The sequence below is a fragment of the Glycine max genome, chromosome 3 (assembly GCF_000004515.6).
Source record: "Glycine max cultivar Williams 82 chromosome 3, Glycine_max_v4.0, whole genome shotgun sequence".
Lineage (NCBI taxonomy): Eukaryota > Viridiplantae > Streptophyta > Magnoliopsida > Fabales > Fabaceae > Glycine > Glycine max.
This window is the reverse complement of record NC_016090.4, coordinates 5,645,096-5,665,979: the sequence shown is the minus strand read 5'-3', so window position 1 is coordinate 5,665,979 and position 20,884 is coordinate 5,645,096. Positions and strand designations below refer to the sequence as shown.

General features: G+C 32.8%; 2 protein-coding genes across 12 annotated transcripts in view; both read right to left on the bottom strand.

Annotated features, from left to right (window-relative positions):
* Positions 1-795: 795 nt before the first annotated feature.
* Positions 796-20,884, bottom strand: part of LOC102659829 (putative disease resistance protein At3g14460) — a 34,257-nt gene continuing 14,168 nt past the window's right edge. Inside the window, 5 exon segments of the mRNA XM_041014397.1 lie at positions 796-929; positions 1,490-1,628; positions 1,924-2,179; positions 2,311-2,418; positions 2,531-2,762. The gene's annotated coding sequence lies outside the window, so the exon portion shown is untranslated.
* On the bottom strand, positions 15,034-20,205 carry LOC121172707 (putative disease resistance protein At3g14460). Of its 11 annotated transcripts, XR_005890896.1 has the most exons (5): positions 16,524-20,205; positions 16,136-16,217; positions 15,719-15,958; positions 15,511-15,618; positions 15,034-15,376 (listed from the first exon to the last, which is right to left on the bottom strand). XR_005890896.1 is itself a non-coding variant. In XM_041014398.1 (2 exons), the coding sequence occupies exon 1, from the start codon at positions 20,138-20,140 to the stop codon at positions 16,544-16,546; it is 3,597 nt and encodes a 1,198-aa protein (XP_040870332.1). In that variant the 5' UTR covers positions 20,141-20,205; the 3' UTR covers positions 15,034-16,217; positions 16,524-16,543. The 11 variants fall into 11 exon arrangements, 3 of the variants coding, with proteins under 3 accessions (XP_040870332.1, XP_040870333.1, XP_040870334.1); XR_005890894.1 differs by having other exon boundaries at positions 15,511-15,958; XR_005890893.1 differs by lacking the exon at positions 15,511-15,618 and having other exon boundaries at positions 15,034-15,510.

Here is a 20,884-nt window from a genome sequence, read left to right as displayed (position 1 = left end):
TAAGTATTTAAACTGGCTCAGTTCTATTTTAGATTAAAATGATCGTTATCTAACTAATACTGTTTTTTATTTGTAGTTAATGTCGAATCGAAAAACTTAAGTCCACAGCTATATTTTAATTGTGTTGTGAGTAACGGATAAACACATTAGTTGCCTTTTTTTATAGTAAATTTTATAGTTTTATCTGAAATGAAATGAGTTTCTTGTATCGGAAAATATTTTTTTAAGAGTTATTCTTCAACTAAAGTATTTTTAGTTTTTTTTTCAACAAGATATTTTAAATTTTTTTATAAAACTTTTATCTCTGTTTAATTTTTCATTTTCATACTTATTTTTAAATTAAATTTTAATATTTTCAAAAGAATATAAATAAAGATAAATATTTTTGTATTATAATATAAATTGTAAATTTAAAATTTCCTGTAACACAATATTAGTAAAATAATATCAATAGGATTTATTTAACTTGCTTCGTCTTTTGCGATTATTTTTAGTCCTTCTTAATCTTTTGACTGGTCTTAGTCTATAAATTTTTTTTTTGTTTATAGTCCCTCAATTTTTTTGTTTCATTTTTGGTACCTAAAAAATTCTACATATATTCAGAACAAAAAATAAAACAATATTTTTTTTGGGACTAAAAAAGGACCAAAAAATAATGAAACTAAAAACGGAAATTCACAAAAGATGAGCGATCAAAAAGATAATAACCCAACTCGGAAGAAAACTTGTAGTGGCAGAGAATTTACAACAAGTAGTTAGAGCCATGATAACACTTTTCTATTATGTGACAGCATACCTGCGTGACATGCTTAATAGGAGCTGTATCCAGAGGTAGGTTGGAATCATCCTTGTCAATTTGATCAAAGCCACCCCTTTGGGTGAAAGCAAACATTGCATGCAATGACATGAACAACTTTTGAAAATATGATCTAAAGGAAAATAAGAAACAATGAGTAAGAACAAAGCTCTGAGCCCAATTTAGAGGGAAATAAGAAACAAGAATGAGAAAGAACAAAGACAATTGCCTAATAAATCAGCTTAGAGAATGATAAGCTTGATGAATTCTACGTAAAGACTGAAATCAGGACTTTGCTTCTCAGGTAGACCACAATCTCCTACCCAAGACCCTCTAGTTTCTATTCCTTGTTCATTGTAATTATTGTGATTTAAATGATCCAAGTTTCACATAGGTTACAAAATTGATGCAAGGCATGGGAGGAACAATAAAATATAAGATTAAGAAGAAAACAACATTGTCTTATTTTTTCTATCTTCTTTTTTTTCCTTGTTGAACTTATGTTTTGGAAAATTTCCTAGAGACGTTAGACAGGAACTGCAATTTATTTTGTTATTTCAAATCATCCATGGTGTGATTGTTAAGTTGGTTCACGAATCCTTGGTATTACTAGCAAGATCTAAACCCTTGTCAATTTTATATCAACCCTCATAGAATAAGAAGCTTTAGTGTCTTGAATTCAGTAATTATTACCTATCTGAACCAGTCAAGTCATGGCTTAAGGCCTGTATGCTCAGGGAGTTGCTGGTGCTATGCTCCAGATGGTGCCATGGAACAATCTTAAACACTCTGCCATCAGCTGACTGCGCCCTCGCTTCCTCCTCCTTTTGCCCTGGATGATCAGCTTTACACGCATAAATATGAGCTTTCTGGTGTTTTACTTGAAAGTTTTCCTGACAATAATATTTTCCACAATATATATTTGCATAACTTTGCATCTACTAATGTGATTTTTCTTCAAAGCATCTCTAGCATGTGATTGAAACACTGTGAATTACACATTGGAGATGTAAATGATCCAACCCAGGAGAAAATGGCAACAGAAGTTTTTGACAGAAAAATTTGTGAGAAAGACAGAATATGCAGAGATGTTTGACCTTTAGTATGGTAAAGATCAATGACCTTACCCATCAGATATCATTCTTCCTTCAAACTTCCCAAGTTGCTTTTATTTGAAAATCACTTGCCAGAACTCATTCCATACAATGAAGCCTGTACCGTTAAGGTGCTCAAACTTTGGTTATGCAAGTTTGAAAGTTTGATCTCTGAGAACATCATGGAAACCTTCCACACAGATGAAACCACCACCTTCCCTCTTATGTTTTGCATCAAAAGCTTTGAATGTAAGATTTCCTTTCTTCCAGTTCTTTCCCAATCAGTGCACTGGTGTAAGGGCAAATCAGTAGTATGTAACAGAATTCACATCTAATAACATGTACAGCCTACTTTGAGCATTTTGCTTACTGACCAAACATGCAAAAATTCATAGATTCAAGCAGTATGAGAAATTCAACCTGTACATATTGGGATAAACCTTTCAGAAGTGTTCCACCTATATATATCCATCTTTGCATCAAACACAAAAGTGATGACCTGCCTAGGGAGCAGTATATGACAATTTCCTACAACAGAATAATAATGGAAAAAGCGAAACCTCAGATATGTTCTAGCAGAGAATTTTAAATGGATAGCAGTTAAAGGATATGCAACATTTTCAATAATCTGCCAGTATACCTAGGAAGACTGCATGGCTTGTCGAAAGATCTGAGATCTTCCCATGTAGTTGTCCTGATATAGCTTTTCATCCTCTCTATTGTATGCAATGAAAAGCTTTTCAGTTTCTAATACATGTGTTTAGAAAGCATCAGTGTCACGTCAATTAAATCAGAAGTTCCATTTAGATCTTGTTCAAAGTTGAATTCATATCCATTGACAGGTGCAGTTCCTACAGGACAATCTATCATCTCTGAAAAACAAAGTACACCCAATTACACTTTGAACACCGACAGAGAATGTAACAAGATGAAACAACCACCATGATTGCCGATATATTGAGAAAGTTCAAATACAATGGCATTGATTTATAACATTTCTTCAGGGTAATAACACTTGTTGAATGAAATGAATAAATTAACTGTGAGAATAAAAAGACATGAAAAGAAAGATATCCTTGACTGAAATAGTTTTTGGTATATTATTTTTCTTCATCATACCAAATGCAGTCAAGGGTATGTAGGATAAAAAGGAATAGAAATAGATGAAAGAAAGTTGAAATGAGAAGAGACTCTCTTAAAAAAATGAAAAAAGAGTGAAAAATAAAGTTATTTGATTGAGATGAAAAAAAGTGTAAAAGAAATTAAATGTTTAAATTAAATTGTTTAGGTCAATAATAAAAGAAAAATAACTCAAAAAGAGATTAAGTAAACACTCATTTTACCCCAAAAAAATACGTTTATGTAATTATATATATGAGATAAAAATGTATATTTTTTTTACTAATTAAAGTCACATAATCAGTTATACAAATTACATATATAACTGATTATACCTTGAGTAAAGACCACTAGAAAACAAACTTGATTGCAAACTAAGCATAAATACGACATTTGAATAACTTATTATATGTGACATGATACCCTAATTTGAATGTTCCAGCGAGGGTTAATGAGGGGCTTGAGGGACAATTTTAGCAACCAACAATTTTGTGTATTGCATCCTTTTTATTGTTTCTTTTCCAGTCTTTTATTCTCTTTTGAGATAAAAAGGAAAAACATGTGGGTCTCACATTATTTTTAAAACTTTGATCAACTTTTCACATGTAACAAACATCCTAGACAATCATTAAGTCTTATATATACAAACATATAGGGAGTAATTTCTTCAAGATGGTTAAAGTGGGACCTCACTTCATATCTCTCATTATTTGAAACTTATTTCAAGTCATTAAAAATATAGATTTTTAATTTAATGGACAATTTTTTTCTTCTTTCTTTTTTTATTTTGTTTTTTTCCTACTCTTTTCAATTTACTCCTCTGTTTACTCTCTACATTAGCCGTTGTGCACTATCAAAAATCACCATAAGTGTTACGTCTACTCTTCCTCATCTTCCCCTTGTGGTTGTTGCCCCGCCAGTAACCATCAACGGGATATAGTGGCAATCGCCATGGTCCCCCATGATAGCTGCAACAAAGGGAGTAAGATTCACTCGGCAACGTCACACCAGTCGTCATCATAGTCTTACCAACACGTAACACTAAGAGTACAAGGATATGCATGAACATAGGGATGCACGTAATGAGGAGCACAGGGATTCAGGCAAAGCCATATTGGCATCAGGGACGACTTTGCAAAGAAAGGTGACAAGGAAGAAGGAGACAAAGGGGAAAAGAAACGAGTTAAGGAAGAAAAGGATATGTTGGAAAAAAGAAAAAAATAGAATACTTAAATAATAATTTGGTGGTTATAATATATCTTATTTTTTTGGTTTTGTATTTTTATTTTTTTATTTTTTTAGTCCTTCTAAAAATTTAATATTTTTGGTTTTAGTCTCTACTATCAAATAATGTTGATTGATAATATAACAGAAGTATTGATAACTCATTGACTTATTACATTATTAAGGAGTTTGACAAGATAGTCCGTATAATTTTCTTATAAATTATGGCATCGTCAATATATAGTTCTAAAAATATGAGAATTTTTTCTTTCTTTTTTTAAGGATGAGAATTTCATTCTCATTGAGTTATGGATTGTGATTTAGATAATGATTTTATGGGATGTTGATTTGTGGAATTTCTTATTTATGATTTGTTGATTTTTCTTACTACATCTTCTTTGTTTTTTTTTTCAAAACTTTAAACATTTTTCTCGTAGTTTACACCATCAAAAACTTAGAACTCCCAAAAAATGTCTTGAACCAACAATATTTTATTATGTGATTGTTACATTATATTAGTGGTGCGTGTGTTTATGCATCATCCCTAAACGATGATATTTGATTAAAATAATTAAAAACAATGATAGACAAAAGTTGAGGGACTTAGATCGATAAAAAAATTGTTGAGAAAATGAGGCAGATCAAAAAATTGTTAAATGACTAAAACTAGTAAAAAAAAATTGTAAAGGGACTAAAAGTGAATTTGATAAAATGAAAGATTAAAAATATAATTTACACAAAATTTGACACATGATTGTCACGTCATATAGGTCACTAGGTTGTCATGTTGGCAATCATGTCATCACTTAATAGTAATAGTTAATAGTATGGACTAAAAACATGAATAGAAAAACACTATAAGATTATTCAAAATTTTGTTTATGAACTAAAAATAAAAATTAACAAAAATTGGGGGAAAAAGCTTATTTTGTCATACAACTTTATCTTGCTGCTTTTGTTGCAATTAGGATGCTTGTGAAATAGAGGCTTTGCACGAATTAAAGGAACATGTTGAAATCAAGTTCTTTTAAAACTCAAGTTTAATTTGTTCTTTCAATTTTAATTTAATATTGGAAGAAATAAATTTAAATTAGGAGTGTACATATAAACTGATTCGAGCCTATCCGTTTTTGAATTACACCAAACTGAGGTGATTTTTGAACCGAATTGGTTCAATCAAATAAAATTGAATTGATTTTTCAAATAAGTTTGATTCAATTAATAGCCAAATGGTTTTTTCTAAAATCAGAATAATTTTTTTAAAGTAAAAAAATAGTTTGTAAACTAGTTCAAAAATAATTCGATTCTTAAAGTTGAAATAATTGAATTAAAGTTGGGAGGGTTTAATAGTATTTTACTTCAGAAGTATCAAAATTTTTCATTCTCCATTCATGTATTGGGACGCATAATTTTACACCTAAACTTCAGAAAGCACTTCTGTAACTTTAAACCCTTCCCATAATTAGATATGATAAAAAAAATAGTCTCATGCTAACTCTACTCTTTTACTTTTGCGTTTAATTTGCCAAAGTATGCATGCTTGATATCTATGTGGAATCTTGATTGCAACCAACATAGGTGAAAACAATCAAGAATTTTGGTCGCCAATTTCATTGTCAGTGATGATTAGCAAAAAAAAGTCCCACATACGATCCTTTTCTCGTTTATGAAGTTAGTGTTTTTTCAATTACCAAGTGCCTTTAATAGAAACCCCACATACAACAGTTAAAAGCTACTCGAGAACCTGTACTCAGTCTCGTCAGCACCAAGAAAACTGATCCAGAAAAAAGTGGCATTGAATATTCCGACTTTGCTACTGTTTAAGTGGGGCATTGAAATCTTCACCTTACACTTCATCTGCTATTCTTTTTTCCATTTACCATGGATTGTATTGCTTCACTACCCGTCACACCACTCTAGCTTCCTGCAACCTTAAAATCTTTTAATAGGGTTGGTAAATATTAGGTTTAATTAGCATGCCATCTCTAAATTTTTAATTAAGTTTCTGAAATTTTTTTAATTGGGTTTTTGAACTTCTATTTTGTAATTTGGTCCATTTACTTTTTTGTTTAGTTGGGTTAATGTTTATAACACATTCTAGTTAGTTATTTATAGTTAATTTTTCATAACAGCATTTAGACGGAATAATCCAATAAAAAAAAAAGGTTCAAGAGCCCAATTAAAAACAAATCAAAAACCTAGTTGAAAAATTGGTAGAAGTGTATGTAAATTTAACCTAAATATTATTATGGGTGAATATGAGATTATTGGAACCTGCATCAACTCTCTTGGTTGTCATGTCAATTGATTGTTATTAGAACCTGTACTACTGGACAGGATTCTCCTCTTACTATCAATTGAAGCATGCACTTTAAAGAAATTAAATCATGTCCAGACAAGTGACGTAGAGTTTAAAAATCAAGTATCAATATCAAACAGTTTTGCATGTGGATGTGCCATTTCATCTACAACAAGCTCATTATTCGTTCATAAATCAAGTATCAATATCAAACTCTTTTGCATGTGGCCTTGCTATGTACAAGCTCATTAGTCATTTTCTATAAATGCAGAGAACTCACCTAAAGAAATTAAACCACGTTTTAACAACCATGTAGCTGGAACAGATCCACTTAAATGCCATACTTGAACATTATCACATGACTGCACTAATATTAATAATATCCTGCTTTCGCTTTACTAATCATTAACAATAATAATTTCAGATAAGACAGACATTAAACAGCTGATAAGGGACACATAAGAAACCATGTAATGTAACATCATTAGAACCATTAACCTCAGAATACTACCATGTATCAACAGCTATCATGGCCGAGGAATTAACTTGGCTGATGATAAACTGCAACTTAGCACCCAAACAATGACCATATACCAGTCTCTTTGTCAAACGACTAACTAAAGTTGATCATATTATTTGTCACTTGATTACTATTACTAATAGTATAAAGCAAGATTTTAGTTCAATCCCTTTGAGTGATATTTTCAATTGACTGAATTATCAGGAAAATCATCACCTGGGGTAATAATTTCAACTCTCAAACCCCTATTGCCTGCAATTCTGTTATAGCCACAGAAAACTTAAAATCCCATTGCAAGAACCTTTTAACTAAATATCCACATCAATTTTATTACCTAGTGCACTAGAACTAATTCAACGCAGTAATATTATTTAGATATCCAACAGTGAAAATACTCTATTGACACTTTATATTTCGGAAAATTTCCCCATCTGAGGTAGTTTTAGAAACTATTTCTCCAGATGGGGTTGTTTCCAAATTATTTCCAACATGGGGCAATTTTTTACGTGAAATGCATGGGGACATGCAGCCAAACCGCCATTGCCAATGGCGAGTTTGGTCTCAGTGAAGGACTCGCCACTACCAGTGGCGATATGTCCATGCAAGACACAAATCGCCAGTACGAATGGCGATATACACAACGCGAGGAAACCGCCAGTCAAACTGGTGAGTTCCATGGTCTGATGGTGCAGGCCTACGTCGCAGGCAGTTGCGCTTTTCAGTGGCTAGGTTGCAGGAGCTTTTTCAGAGAAAGGGGAGTTGCAACTGCCATTGGCGAGTTGCCTGCAAGTTGCAACTCCCATTGGCGATTTAGACAGAAAAAATAGCCATCACGAATGGCGATTTTGTGCTTATAAATACTCTTCTTTCACTTGTGTGCTCACTCACGTTTTCAGCTGTTCTTCAAATCAGAAATTCTTCCCTCTTTCAGTTGTAGCTGTGTGTGCTCACAATCAGTAGGTTTAAGTTTTCTGAATGCACAAAGTGCTTTGAGTTTTCTGAGTGTGTAGGAATTTTTATCCGCATAAAGTTTTAAGTTTGTTTGCTTGAACTTAAATATTTGAAGCAGGTTTGTAATTTTAAAATTAATAATTTGTGTTATAATTTTTTTAACCTATATTTTTATAGCAGTTAAAAGGTATAGTTTTTAGTAATTCTTTAATTAAATTAGTTTTATATTTTTATTTCGTAATGTCCCGTAAAATAATTTGTATTATTATTTTTTAAGTAATTTTTTATAGCAGTTTCAATGTATAGTTTTTATGAAATTTTTAATTAAATTATTTTTATATTTTATATGAGGGCGAGCCCTGGTGCAGCGGTAAAGTTGTACTTTGGTGACTTGTTGGTCATGGATTCGAATCCGGAAACAGCCTCTTTGCATATGCAAGGATAAGGCTGCGTACAATATCCCTCCCCCATACCTTCGCATAGCGAAGAGCCTCTGGGCAATTGATAATACGTTCCTTTTTTGAAAGTCAAAATAATATGTTCCTTTTTCGAAATTAATAATTTTTGTTATAATTTTATGTAAGTAATTATTTATAGCAGTTTGAATGTATAGTTTTTATTAATTTTATAATTAAATTAGATTTATAGTTTATTTTGTAGTTTCCAGTAAAATAATTTATATGATAATTTTTTTTAAGTAATCTTTAATTAGAAGTAGAATTTTGCTTTAAAGTAATTTTTTTTAAGTAATTTTTTTTATTTCTTAGTTTGCAGTAAAATAATTTGTATCATAATTTTCTTGTAGTAATTTTTAATTAAAACTAGATTTCAGCTTTAAGAAAAAAAATTTAAGTAATTTTTTTTATTTCTTTGTTTCCAGTAAAATAATTTGTATTTGTATTATAATTTTTTTAAATTATTTTTTAATTAAAACTAGATTTCAGCTTTCAAGTTATTTTTTGTAAGTAATTTTTCTTATTTCTTAGTTTCTAGTAAAATAATTTGTATGATAATTTTTTTAAGTAATTTTTAATTAAAAGTGAATTTCAGCTTTCAAGTAATTTTTTTAAGTATTTTTTATTTATTTCTTAGTTTCCAGTAAAATAATTTGTATGATAATTTTTATGAAGTAATTTTTTAATTAAAAGTAGATTTCAGCTTTAAAGTAATATTTTTGAAGATTTTTATTTATTTATTAGTTTGCAGTAAAATAAATTGTATCATATTTTAAGTAATTTTTAACTAAAACTAGATTTCAGCTTTCAAGTAATTTTTTTTATTTGTTAATTTGCAGTAAAATAATTTCTATTATAAATTTTTTAAGTAATTTTTAATTAAAACTAGATTTCAACTTTCAAGTAATTTTTTTAAGTAATTTTTTTATTTCTTAGTTTGCAGTAAAATAATTTGTATTCTCATTTTTTTTATTTCTTACATTTTATTATTTTTAATTTATTATGAATAATTAATTAAAATATTGTTTTTGTAGGTACATGATGAATTCGGTTATAACAGTGTTGTGTTTCAATGGAAGGGTATATGAAGATAATGATGGTGTAATATTTGAAGGCAGTAAAAAAACGATTCAGATTAAACGTGGAATTAGTTTCAATACTTTGAAGAAAAAAATTGGAGACAAGGTAAAGTTAGAAAATAATGAAATTATTTCTGCTATCAGTTGTAGATTTTTAGTGTCAGGAAAATATAGTCTTGCAAATTTGCGATGACGAAGACGTTGAAACGATGCTGGAAAGTTTTAAACAACAACAAGAAATGTCAGTTCTAGAATTGTACATAGAAAAGGATGTGGCTGGTGGTTCAATGTTTCATTCTGCAAATTCCCTTACATCATGTGGAAATTATGTATCTAATGATTACACACAACCGCCAACAAATATGAGCAATTTAAATCTTGACGAAGATGATGATCATGATGATGATGATTATCTTGTGTCTAACTCATACGTTGAAGAGTCGTTAGACGAAGATGACAATGTTGACGGTATATCAGATACAGACAATGAAGTCTCCGACATGATTCCACCAGTAAGAATTGTTCACCCAGCAGAAGGTATGATTTCCTCTACAAAATTAAAAATTAACATAGCAACATAAATTGAAATAAATGACCAAATTAAAATATGTGCATAATAAAATTATAAAATAAAACACGTTCATAAATTTAACACAACAAAACTTAATTTACTAACTAAAAAACTCTATACATAACAAAATTAAATATTCAAATGCGTACATAAATTTAATTAAATGACCATATTTTTTTCCAATTATTATAATTTAAATTAAATAACAAATATTATACACAAAAAAATGGTATTAAATAAAAAAAATTCATGGAATAAACAAATTTAAAGAACGTGTATATATATATATATATATATATATATATATATATATATATAAAATTAATAAAATATCATATATTTCAATAAAAACTATAAATAAGTAAATTAAATAATATTCACATTCCAACTAAACCTAAAATACCATATATAAAATACAAATAATATCATACAAACCTAATAAATCTAAACCAAATAATAATAACATAACAACTAAAATTAACGTACAAATAATTTTATCACAAATAATAAGATAAAAATTTAAAAAATCTTAACAAAATCATATTAGTAAATCCACTACAACTAACGTACAAATCATAATATACCAACTCAATATTTCAATGTACCACTTAAAATTTAAAAATTTCATCTAACATCAACAAACGTAATATGTATATATAAAATAATTAATACCATGTTAATTTACAAAATTTAAAGAAAATAATATATATCAATTTAACTATAACTAACCTAACATATATCTATATATATAACACAACTAATAACATATAATTTTTAAAACCTAACATTAACCTATCAATTAAAGTTACCAAGTTAATAATCACTTACCAAGCACAGAGAACTCACGTAATATGAAGAGGAGAGAAATCACGTACCAAGACTGAAACAAAGCACACCCCTACAAACATTAACAAAATATTTACCATTCATATATAAATATATATATACACAATAAATATTTATCATTAAAAAATACTTACCAAAAACAAAAGACAGCAACCAAATAAGAAGAAGGCAACAACAACCAAATAAGAGGAAATAAGGAAGAAGAATAGCAAAGCAATGGAAGCAAAGGAAGGAAGAGCAGTGCAATCACGAAGCTTCTTCTGCTTTTATAATGGAAGAGGGGCAAAAAAAATTCAAACGGAATGCAACCCGCCAATGGTAATAGCGTTTTCTTGGCAATCCCTGTGCAAGGCAAACCGCCAATGGTAATAGCGGTTTTGCCTGCACCTGCATCTGCACTACACTGCCATGGCAGGGACGTAGCCCTGCAGCCTCAGGCCATGGAACTCGCCAGTTTGACTGGCGGTTCCCAAAGCGCAAACCGTATCGCCATTTGGACTGGCGGTTTCGTCTCTGCATGCACGTATCGCCATTGGTGCTGGCGATTTGCTCAAGGACACCAAACTCGCCACTGGTTCTGGCGGTTTGGGTCCTGCATGCATGGTTTCCACGTAAAAAACTGCCCCATGTTGCAAATAATTTGGAAATGACCCCATCTGGGGAAATAGTTTCTAAAACTACCCCAGATGGGGAAATTTGCCTTATATTTCTATCTTTTTCTTTTGTTACATTATATATATTCACTTGTCACATTCATACTCTTTTTTTCTCTTTTATCTCTCTCTTGGTGAATGCCTAGTAACATGGAATGGAGTGTTCATGAATTATTTTTCAATTCAACAATAATTTGACAAAAGGAACAATAAAAAATTCTTCTCAGAGATAATATGATAGATTAGACTTCAAAGTATCCTCTACTATATATGTACACAGATAAAAACAAGACAAATGTGTAACAAATACAATTGTTGTAAAGGGATGGTTTTAATTTTCATTTTCAGTTGCAACTGTTACAAGTAGAGAAATTTTAAAAAATAAAGAACTCTCACTCTCACTCTCTCTCTTCTCTATTGGCTTGGGAAAAAAATAAGAAAACTAAAAAGAAGAAACATGCAGAAGCTAAGAACATGCATATAGGGTTTGACCCATCATCCATCAGGCAATTCTACAAAGTTAATTAAAACCATTGATGAACAAGAACTCCACTTTGTCTGAGAGAAGTGAAGAGCTGCAAGCACTGATCATAAGTTTTCTCATACTTGGGACTCCTCTGTCCAGGGCAACACCTCTGCCACCTATTGTAATGGCACTCAAGAAAAATCTCATCCACCAAACAGATAGCCCTAGTTTCAAACAATCTTGGAATCAAATCAAACTCAGTACCCTCCACATCCATCTTCATCACAACGAAATCATTCTCCGAAACCGTGTTCTTTAACCAGTCTACGAAATCGAACCCAGGAATCTTCTCAACCTCTCCACCATCAAAACCACCTGAAGAAGGAAAAAAATAGGAAATATAGGGAGATTGTGGCATTTGAATAGTGCAAAAAGAATAAAAAAATCATGGTCATTATTAAACTGAACTCAGACTATTGTAGTTGAATTTCACTTCTGAAATTTATTTGACTTCCATAAATATATATACTTTAATATTTCCTTTAAAATGGTAGAGACCAATGACCTTTCCCATCAGATATCATTCTTCAAACATCCCATGTTGTTTTGATTTGAAAATTGTTGGTTTTGTGGAGGAAATTATAAAAAACAGAGGAGAAAAAAGAGACAATACGTATGTGGAGGAAATAAAATTATTTTATTCTAATTCAAATTGTTCTCAGCAACTATACAATAAATAGTAAAAGATAAACTAATTAGATAACAAGATATTAGCAAAACAAAATATTAAAACTAACTTGCTCCTTAAAGATAGGAATCACTTATTGACTTGGTTAATCCATTAAAACTGACTTACTCTTAAAATATAGGAAACTAACTTATTTACTAAATCCTATTTTAAAAACTGAAAAATAAAATATTATGCAGTTACAAAAGCATATCTTCAACACTCCTCCTTGCTTTTGGAACTGCAAACTCTAATTTTTTGCCTTAAGAGTTCAAGTTTGTTGATAGGTAGTGACTTTGTAAACATGTCAGCTAGTTGATCTTTAGACTTGCAGTAAATTAAGTTCACTTCTCCACTTTGTTGCATCTTTATCAAATAATAGAACTTGATATTGAAATGTTTAGTCTTCCCAGGACACACAGGATTGTTTGCAATAGCAATGGCTGCTTGATTGTTAACAAAAATTCCAGTTTTGTTCTTTTGAGAAAATAGAATGTTTGGCCTTGTTGTAGTGAGATACATTAGACATCCAATCAAGCTCCCATAATATCCTTCATCAATATTATCAACACCTTCTTCCTTGCTAAGCTTCTTCAAATTTTCTTTTGCATATTTCCTTTTTTTCATGTTTAGCATTCTTTCAAGATGGCAATGACCAAGTCTCTTGTGTCAAAGTTCCGTGGGTGTGACTTGAGTGAAATAGGTTGTATGCTCCTTCTCTGCTGGATCAAATGAGAAGCTTTTACCTTTCATTTTATCCCTTAGAACTTCCAGACCAACAATGTCATAAATAAAGCAATGTTGATGTTCAAAGGACACTTTAAATCCCTTTTCAATCAACTGACCTACACTTAGCAAGTTTTGGTCAATGTTAGGTACATAAAGAACATCTGATATTAATTTGATGCCTGAACACGTTGAAATTGCAACAGTTCCTTTTCCTTTTACAGGAATATAGCCACCATTCCCAATTCTGACCATTGAGACATTAGTTGGCTTCAAATCCTTGAATAGAGTCTTATCATATGTCATGTGGTTCGTACAACCATTATCAATCAACCAACTTTCACTTGATTCACTACTCAAGAAGCATGTGGCCACAAACAGTTGGTCCTCCTTGTCTTGATTAGCAATCTGTGCTCCCTCATCGTGGTGATTTTTGTTGGGGCAGATCACCGCTTCATGCCCTATTTGATTGCACTTGTTACATTTTGCATCTGGTCTCCTCCAACATTTGAAAGGTGCATGACCTTTTTTGCCACAATGCTGACAAGGTGGATAATTTTTCTTTTTATCCTTACCTCTGTTTTGGTTGTTTGCACTATTTTCGCTACTTGCTGGTTGATTCTTCTTGAAAAAATTCTTTTTGCTTTCATCAACTTTATGATGTTTGGCAGGCAAAGCACCTTCGACAACACGATCTTGCCTCATCATCCTTCGCTGCTCTTGAGCTTGCAGGGCATGTAGCACTTCTGCCAATGTGATTCTCGACAGATCCTTTGTGTTCTCCAATGAAGCTATAGATGCTTCATACCTCTCTGACATCGTTACCAAAATTTTCTCTACAATTCTAGAATCAGCAAAATCACTTCCCAACAACTTTATCTTGTTGGCAATACCCAACAATTTGTTTGAGTATTCTTTGATTGTCTCTGACTCTTCCATCCTTTGAAGCTCAAATTCCCTCCTTAAATTCAGCACTTGCATGCTTTGTATTCTATCATCTCCAGTGTATTCCTTTTTAAGATAATCCCAAATTGCTTTGGGTGATTTAAGAGTCATGATTCTGGTGAATATCATTTGTGAAACACCAGTGAACAAACATGACCTCGCCTTTGCCTTCTTCATCTTTCTTTCCTTGTGATTTTTAATTTGGGCCATGGTGGGATTTTCAGGCAGCGGATATATTTCATAATCCTCTTCCACAGCATCCCACAAATCCAAAGACTCCATGTAGGATTACATTTTCACTTCCCAAAGATTATAATTCTCTCCATCAAAGATTGGAAGAGTTATGTGAGAAAAACTTGCTTCACCTTCCATGGTACAGGTCCCGTAAGAATAAGGCTCTCGATACCAATTGTTGGTTTTGTGGAGGAAATTATAAAAAACATAGGAGAAAAGAGAGATAATACGTATGCGGAGGAAATAGAATTATTCTATTCTAATTCAAATTGTTCTCAGCAGTGATACAATAAATAGCTAAAGATAAACTAATTAGTAAAACAGAATATTAAAACTAACTTGCTCCTTAAAGATAGGAACTACTTATTGACTAGGTTAATCCATTAAAACTGACTTACTCCTAAAATATAGGAAACCAATTTATTTACTAAATCCTATTTTAAAAACTGAAAAATAAAATATTATGCAGTTACAAAAGCATATCTTCAACAAAAATCACTTGCCAGAACTCATTCCATACAATGAAGCTTGTACCGCTAAGGTGCTCAAACTTCTGAGAACATTATGGAAACCTTCCACAATGATGAAACCACCACCTCCACTCTTATGTTTTGCATCAAAAGCTTTGAATGTAATATTTCCTTTCTTCCAGTTCTTTCCCATTCTGTGCACTGGTGTAAGTGCCAATCAGTAGTATGTAACAGAATTCACATCTAATAACATGTACAGGCTACTTTGAGCATTTTGATTACTGACCAAACTTGCAAAAATTCATTGATTCAAGCAGCAGTATGGGAAATTTAACCTGTACATATTGAGATAAACCTTTCAGAAGTGTTCCACCTATATATATCCATCTTTGCATCAAACACAAAAGTGATGACCTGCCTAGGGAGCAGTATATTACTATTTCCTACAACAGAATAATAATGGAAAAATCAAAACATAGCAGAGAATTTAAAATGGCTAGCAGTTAAAGGATACGCAACATTTTCTATAATCTGCCAATATACCTAGGAAGACTGCATGTGTTATCTAAAGATCTAAGATCGTCCTATGTAGTTGTCCACTTGTCCTGATATAGTTTTTCATCCTCTCCATTGTATGCAATGAAAAGCTTTTCAGTTAAAAATTCAGGTGTTTAAAAAACATCAGTGTCTCGTCAATTAAATCACAAGTTCCATTTAGATCTAGTTCAAAGTTAAATTCATATCCATTGACAGGTGCAGTTTCTACGGGCCAATCTTCCATCTCTGAAAAACAAAGTACACCCAGTTACCCTTTGAACACTGACAGAGAATGTAACAAGAAGAAACAACACCATGATTGCTGATATATCGAGGAAGTTCAAATACAATGGCATTGATTAATAACATTTCTTCAGGGTAATCGTTATATTGAGGAAGTAACTGATGTTGCACACTTAATACCTGTATTGTTATTTCTTCTTTGTAGCTAGAGGATCATAAGAAACATTCTCATATATGTTGCCTTCAATAATGCTCTTATTCCCTGAAGATTTAGTAAGATATATAGTACATCAAATTCCATTTCAGAATCAGTTCGTAGACAAGAAATCTAGTCATTTCTGAAGTATGTTTCTGAAGTAAATAAAATCTATACAAAAGAATTTGGTTTCGTTTAGACCTGCAATTCCAACCAAGTATCAAACTGAACAACTAGCCTAACACTTGTTGAATGCAATGACTAAATTAAATGTGAGAGTAAAAGGACTTGAAATGAAAGATATCCTTGGCTGAAATAGTTTGCATGGTTAAACTTAGAAGACAATGAAGTAGGTCAAAGAAGGAGAATTACCTGGTGCTCATCCTTGGTCACTAAATCCATCTACCGTCAACATTAATGCCTCGGATATGGGAAATTTTAGGCCAAATTTGAGGGTGCTTCCTGTGGCATTGTTTTTCCAGCAAAGGACATCTCCGTATGGATAATTTGATTAGGGAGTCAGGAAGCCTTTCTCCCTCCATATTCTCCAGCTTTTGACAGTCAACAATTTCAAATTTTTGCAGGGATGTGAGATGGAGAAGCCCCTTGCAGGTCAAACTCTCCAGATTTGAGAAGTGATATAGCCCCAGAGACACAAGGGAGGGAGGCAGCAACCCCTCCTTTGGGAAGGACTTGATGCCATCACATGGACCCTCAAAAGAGAGATCAGTAAGCATGCCCATGGATGGCCATGCTAGGCCGCTCAGTAGTTTCTCACAATTGACAATCCAAACTGTTCTCAAGTTAGGTGGCATACCCCCATGAGGAAACGACTCAATTTCAGGGCAGTGCTCAACTTGTAGATATTCTAACTTTGGGAGAAGAGTATTCATCTCATCAGGCAATGACTTCAACTTGTTGCAATATTTAACAACGAAATCAGTCAAGTTGGGCGCAGGCAGTCCTTCTCTCGGGAATGATTCAATGTTGGGGCATCTGGTAATCCTAAAAGAATTCAGACTCTTAAATGACTCTGACCCTGAACCCAAAAGAGATTCCATATTTTCACAGTTTTCGATTCGGAGAGTTTTGAGATTTGGAAAGGTAACCAATGGAAGGGACGTGAGAGAATCACAACTGTTGTATATTGGCAGTGGTTCCAGTAACTCCGGTTTGTGTTCGGTCGGGAATTCCAGATTTTTAAGATTGCTGATATGCAGAGCCTTCAGAGATGCAGGTAGATGACCACCTGGAAAAGATATGGCTGACGAATAATCCCGCAATTTTAAATGTTGGAGGCAAGTTGGCTCAATGCTGGTGATGGCCTCGATCATGGACTCCACCATTGGGCTTCCTTCTACTTCTATCGATTCCAACAAAAGAGGAAACACATGCAACGATACATTGTTGCTTTTACATATCTCTAATCTCTTAAGGGTGGGAGCCCTAGGGAGAGAAGAGACAAGAAGCTCGCAATTTGTAATTGTAAGTGTTTCCAGAGCAGGAAGGTGATTTGGCAAATCTCCCCTTAGTTTGGGGCAATCCTCTATTGTAAGAGACTTGAGTAGAGGAAAGGCGTCTGACTCAGGGGTACTCCACAACTCCCAGCAAAACATGTTATCAATTTCTAGAGTTTCAAGGGAAGAAAAGGGTGTCACAGAAGGACAATCTTCATTTTTGTAAAACCAAAAATTTCCCACCCAATCTGGAAATATGGTTCCATTATAACCCCATATTGTTAGAGATTCCAGGCCTTGGTGAGGTTTTAATTTGCACAGCACATCTAATTCAGTTTGGGAGTCGTTGCCATTAGACCATTGCAAGGATAAATGATTAATGTGCTTCTTATCCAGCATCCTAGCCTCCAATGCTTCATTGCTTCGGGTTACATTCTCCAACTTCCTAACAAAAAGTGAACCATGAAGATTTGAAAGTGTCCCCAGTTCTTTGATTCCGTTCTCTTTATCCTTGCCCACAATAAAGAAATCCAAATGCTGCAAATGACTTAACATTCCCATTCCTCTAGGCATCTCTTCTATACGAGTACCATTAATATGAAGATGACACAAGTTTATAAGATTTTGCATGCCAGTAGGCAACCTGGTCAACATTTCGCAATGAGACAACACCAGAGTTTGTAGATTGTACAAATTACACAATGACTCCGGCAGTGTTTTTATACTTGTAAAAGAGAGATTTAAATAACGCAAGTGGATCAATTTACCTATTGAATCAGGCAAAACATCCAGACTTGCGAAGCCACAGAATGATAAAACTCTCAAGCACTTAAGCTTCAAGACTACAATACCTGGTTCCTTTTCCTTGTTGAACGGAGAATCTTTAAAATAAATTGCCATGAAAGTTCTCAAAAATTGTAGTTTGTCAAACACTTCAATCTTTGAGATTGGATCACTGAACTTTGTCACGGACAAATGACGAGTCTTTATACCAATCTTGGTTTCTTTTCTAAGGTCTTCTGATCTGAAGTAGAATTCTCCACCAAGGGATAATGCTAGATCATGCACGAGGTCATGCATTACAAAACAATTGTCCCAAGTTAAATTACTTCTTGAATGTTGAAAAAATGATCTTGAAACTAAATCATCAAAATACTCGTAACCAACTTCTAACGACTTTCCTTTGTTTGGAAGCTTCAAAAGATCTTCAGCCATCCACAACAAGATCAAGTCATCCTTTTGAAATTCATAATCTTTCGGGTATAATGAACAATAAACAAAGCACCGTTTTAGATGTGGAGGGAGATAATGATAACTGATTCTCAAAGCCGGAATAATTTTACACTGACTTTCAGGAAGTTCCCAAATGTCGCTTTCAAGTATATTATTCCAATCCCTAATGGCATGCTTTCTTCTCAACATACCTCCGAGTGATCGTGCTGCTAAAGGCAATCCATTACACTTTTTAACAATTTCCCTTCCAATTTTTTCTAAAGCTCTTCTATCCTCCTCACCTGATCCCGAGGAAGGAAATGCATGGTTTGCAAACACTAGCCAACAATCTTCATTTGACAATTTACTTAGAGGAAGAACTTGAACAATATGGTAAGGGACTACATTCACTACGTTTTCATTTCGGGTTGTCAAGAGAATTTTACTTCCCCTTATCCCGTGTAGAAATGGTTTTGTAAGATTACTCCAGCTCTCATAATCTTGGATCCAAACGTCATCCAAGATAATTAAGAATTTTTTGTTTTTCAGCTTGTCCATCAATTCAAGTTGAAGTAAATTAAGATCATTCAATTTACAAGATTCATGCGTAAGTTGCTCAATCATAGTTTGTGTGACCTTCACAATATCAAATTGATCAGAAACACAGACCCATGCATTTAAATCAAACATCTGCTTCAAATTGCTATCGTTGAACACAGATCGGGCTAAAGTGGTTTTCCCAACCCCACCCATGCCTACAATAGCGGTCACAGACACTTGCACACCATCACTGCTATCCTCTAACAACAACCTCATTATGGCCTCCTTGTCTGTATCCCTACCATACATACCATATCCATCTTCCAGAGATGTTGTTGGCTGAGCATTCCATGACTCGTTGCTCTCCCCTGCCATCACTTGCAAAGGAAGACCCTTCATGCCTTCTAGAACTTTATCTAATTTGCCAACTACTTTTTCCAACTTACTGGCCATTTTCCTATCAGTAAAGCGAGAAAACACTTTAATTACCTTCTTTTGAGTTGCAGATTTGGTGGAAATTTCATCCAGCAAGTCATCGGCCTCATAGAGAACATCTTTGAGCTCAATGAGCCACTGGTTGACACTGGAGAGTTTGATTTGTTTCTTCTCAGCATCGTCAAGCACAGCTCCAACCAGTCTCAGAGTGGTCTTCAAGTTCTCAAGCAAATTGAGGTCAAGCTTCTTTCCACGGATGAAGTCAACAACCTCATCGGTGACCAGCTTGTCGAACACAACATCAAGGAAAGCAGAGAGAAACGCACCACCAACTGCCTCAGCCATGATCTGAATGAGAAAGATAAAGGAAAGAAATTGGTTACAAAACTGGGTTGGTTTTTGACAAGGTGCAGCGGTGTGGTTGGATACTTGTTGAACGTGGTATCTGGGTGGAAGTATCTACCATCAATATTAGCCGTTAAATATATTAATTAAAAATTCAATGGTTTAGATTGAAGTCTGGTTACTTGAAATAGTGTAGTGTAGAAGCTCCAGGTGGTAAGCCAAAAGACATGTGGTGGTCCCTCAAAGATCTATCTTTTCATCATGCGTTCATTTTTTAGGAGGTCTGCCTTTATTTTTTTATATGCTAATATATTGGCCTGATTTCTAATAAATATTCTAGTTTTGTATTTAAGTATTAATGTATATTTTTGTTTTTTATGTTATGTTTTAGTTCATGATAAATTAAAAAATTATATGTTTGTTTTAGGATAATGTATTTCATTTATTATGACTCCATTTCAAAAGACTAATAATAAATGACTTTTTTTTTTATAAGAACTTACTGCAATTTTTTTTTATCAGAAAATAAATATTAAATTTAAATATTTATTAAGAAAAAAAAATATATTTAAACTTATTTTTCAACTTTGGTGTTGCTGTTTATAATTCTTAGTCATGCTTAAAATCTCTAAGAAAGAACATTCAGACCTTTTTGGTTGGGATAATTTTTAAGAAGTTAATTGGTTGTTGTTTATTGCTTAAAAGCTCTCTTAGGAAACTGAATAAAAATAAGCTATTATTTGT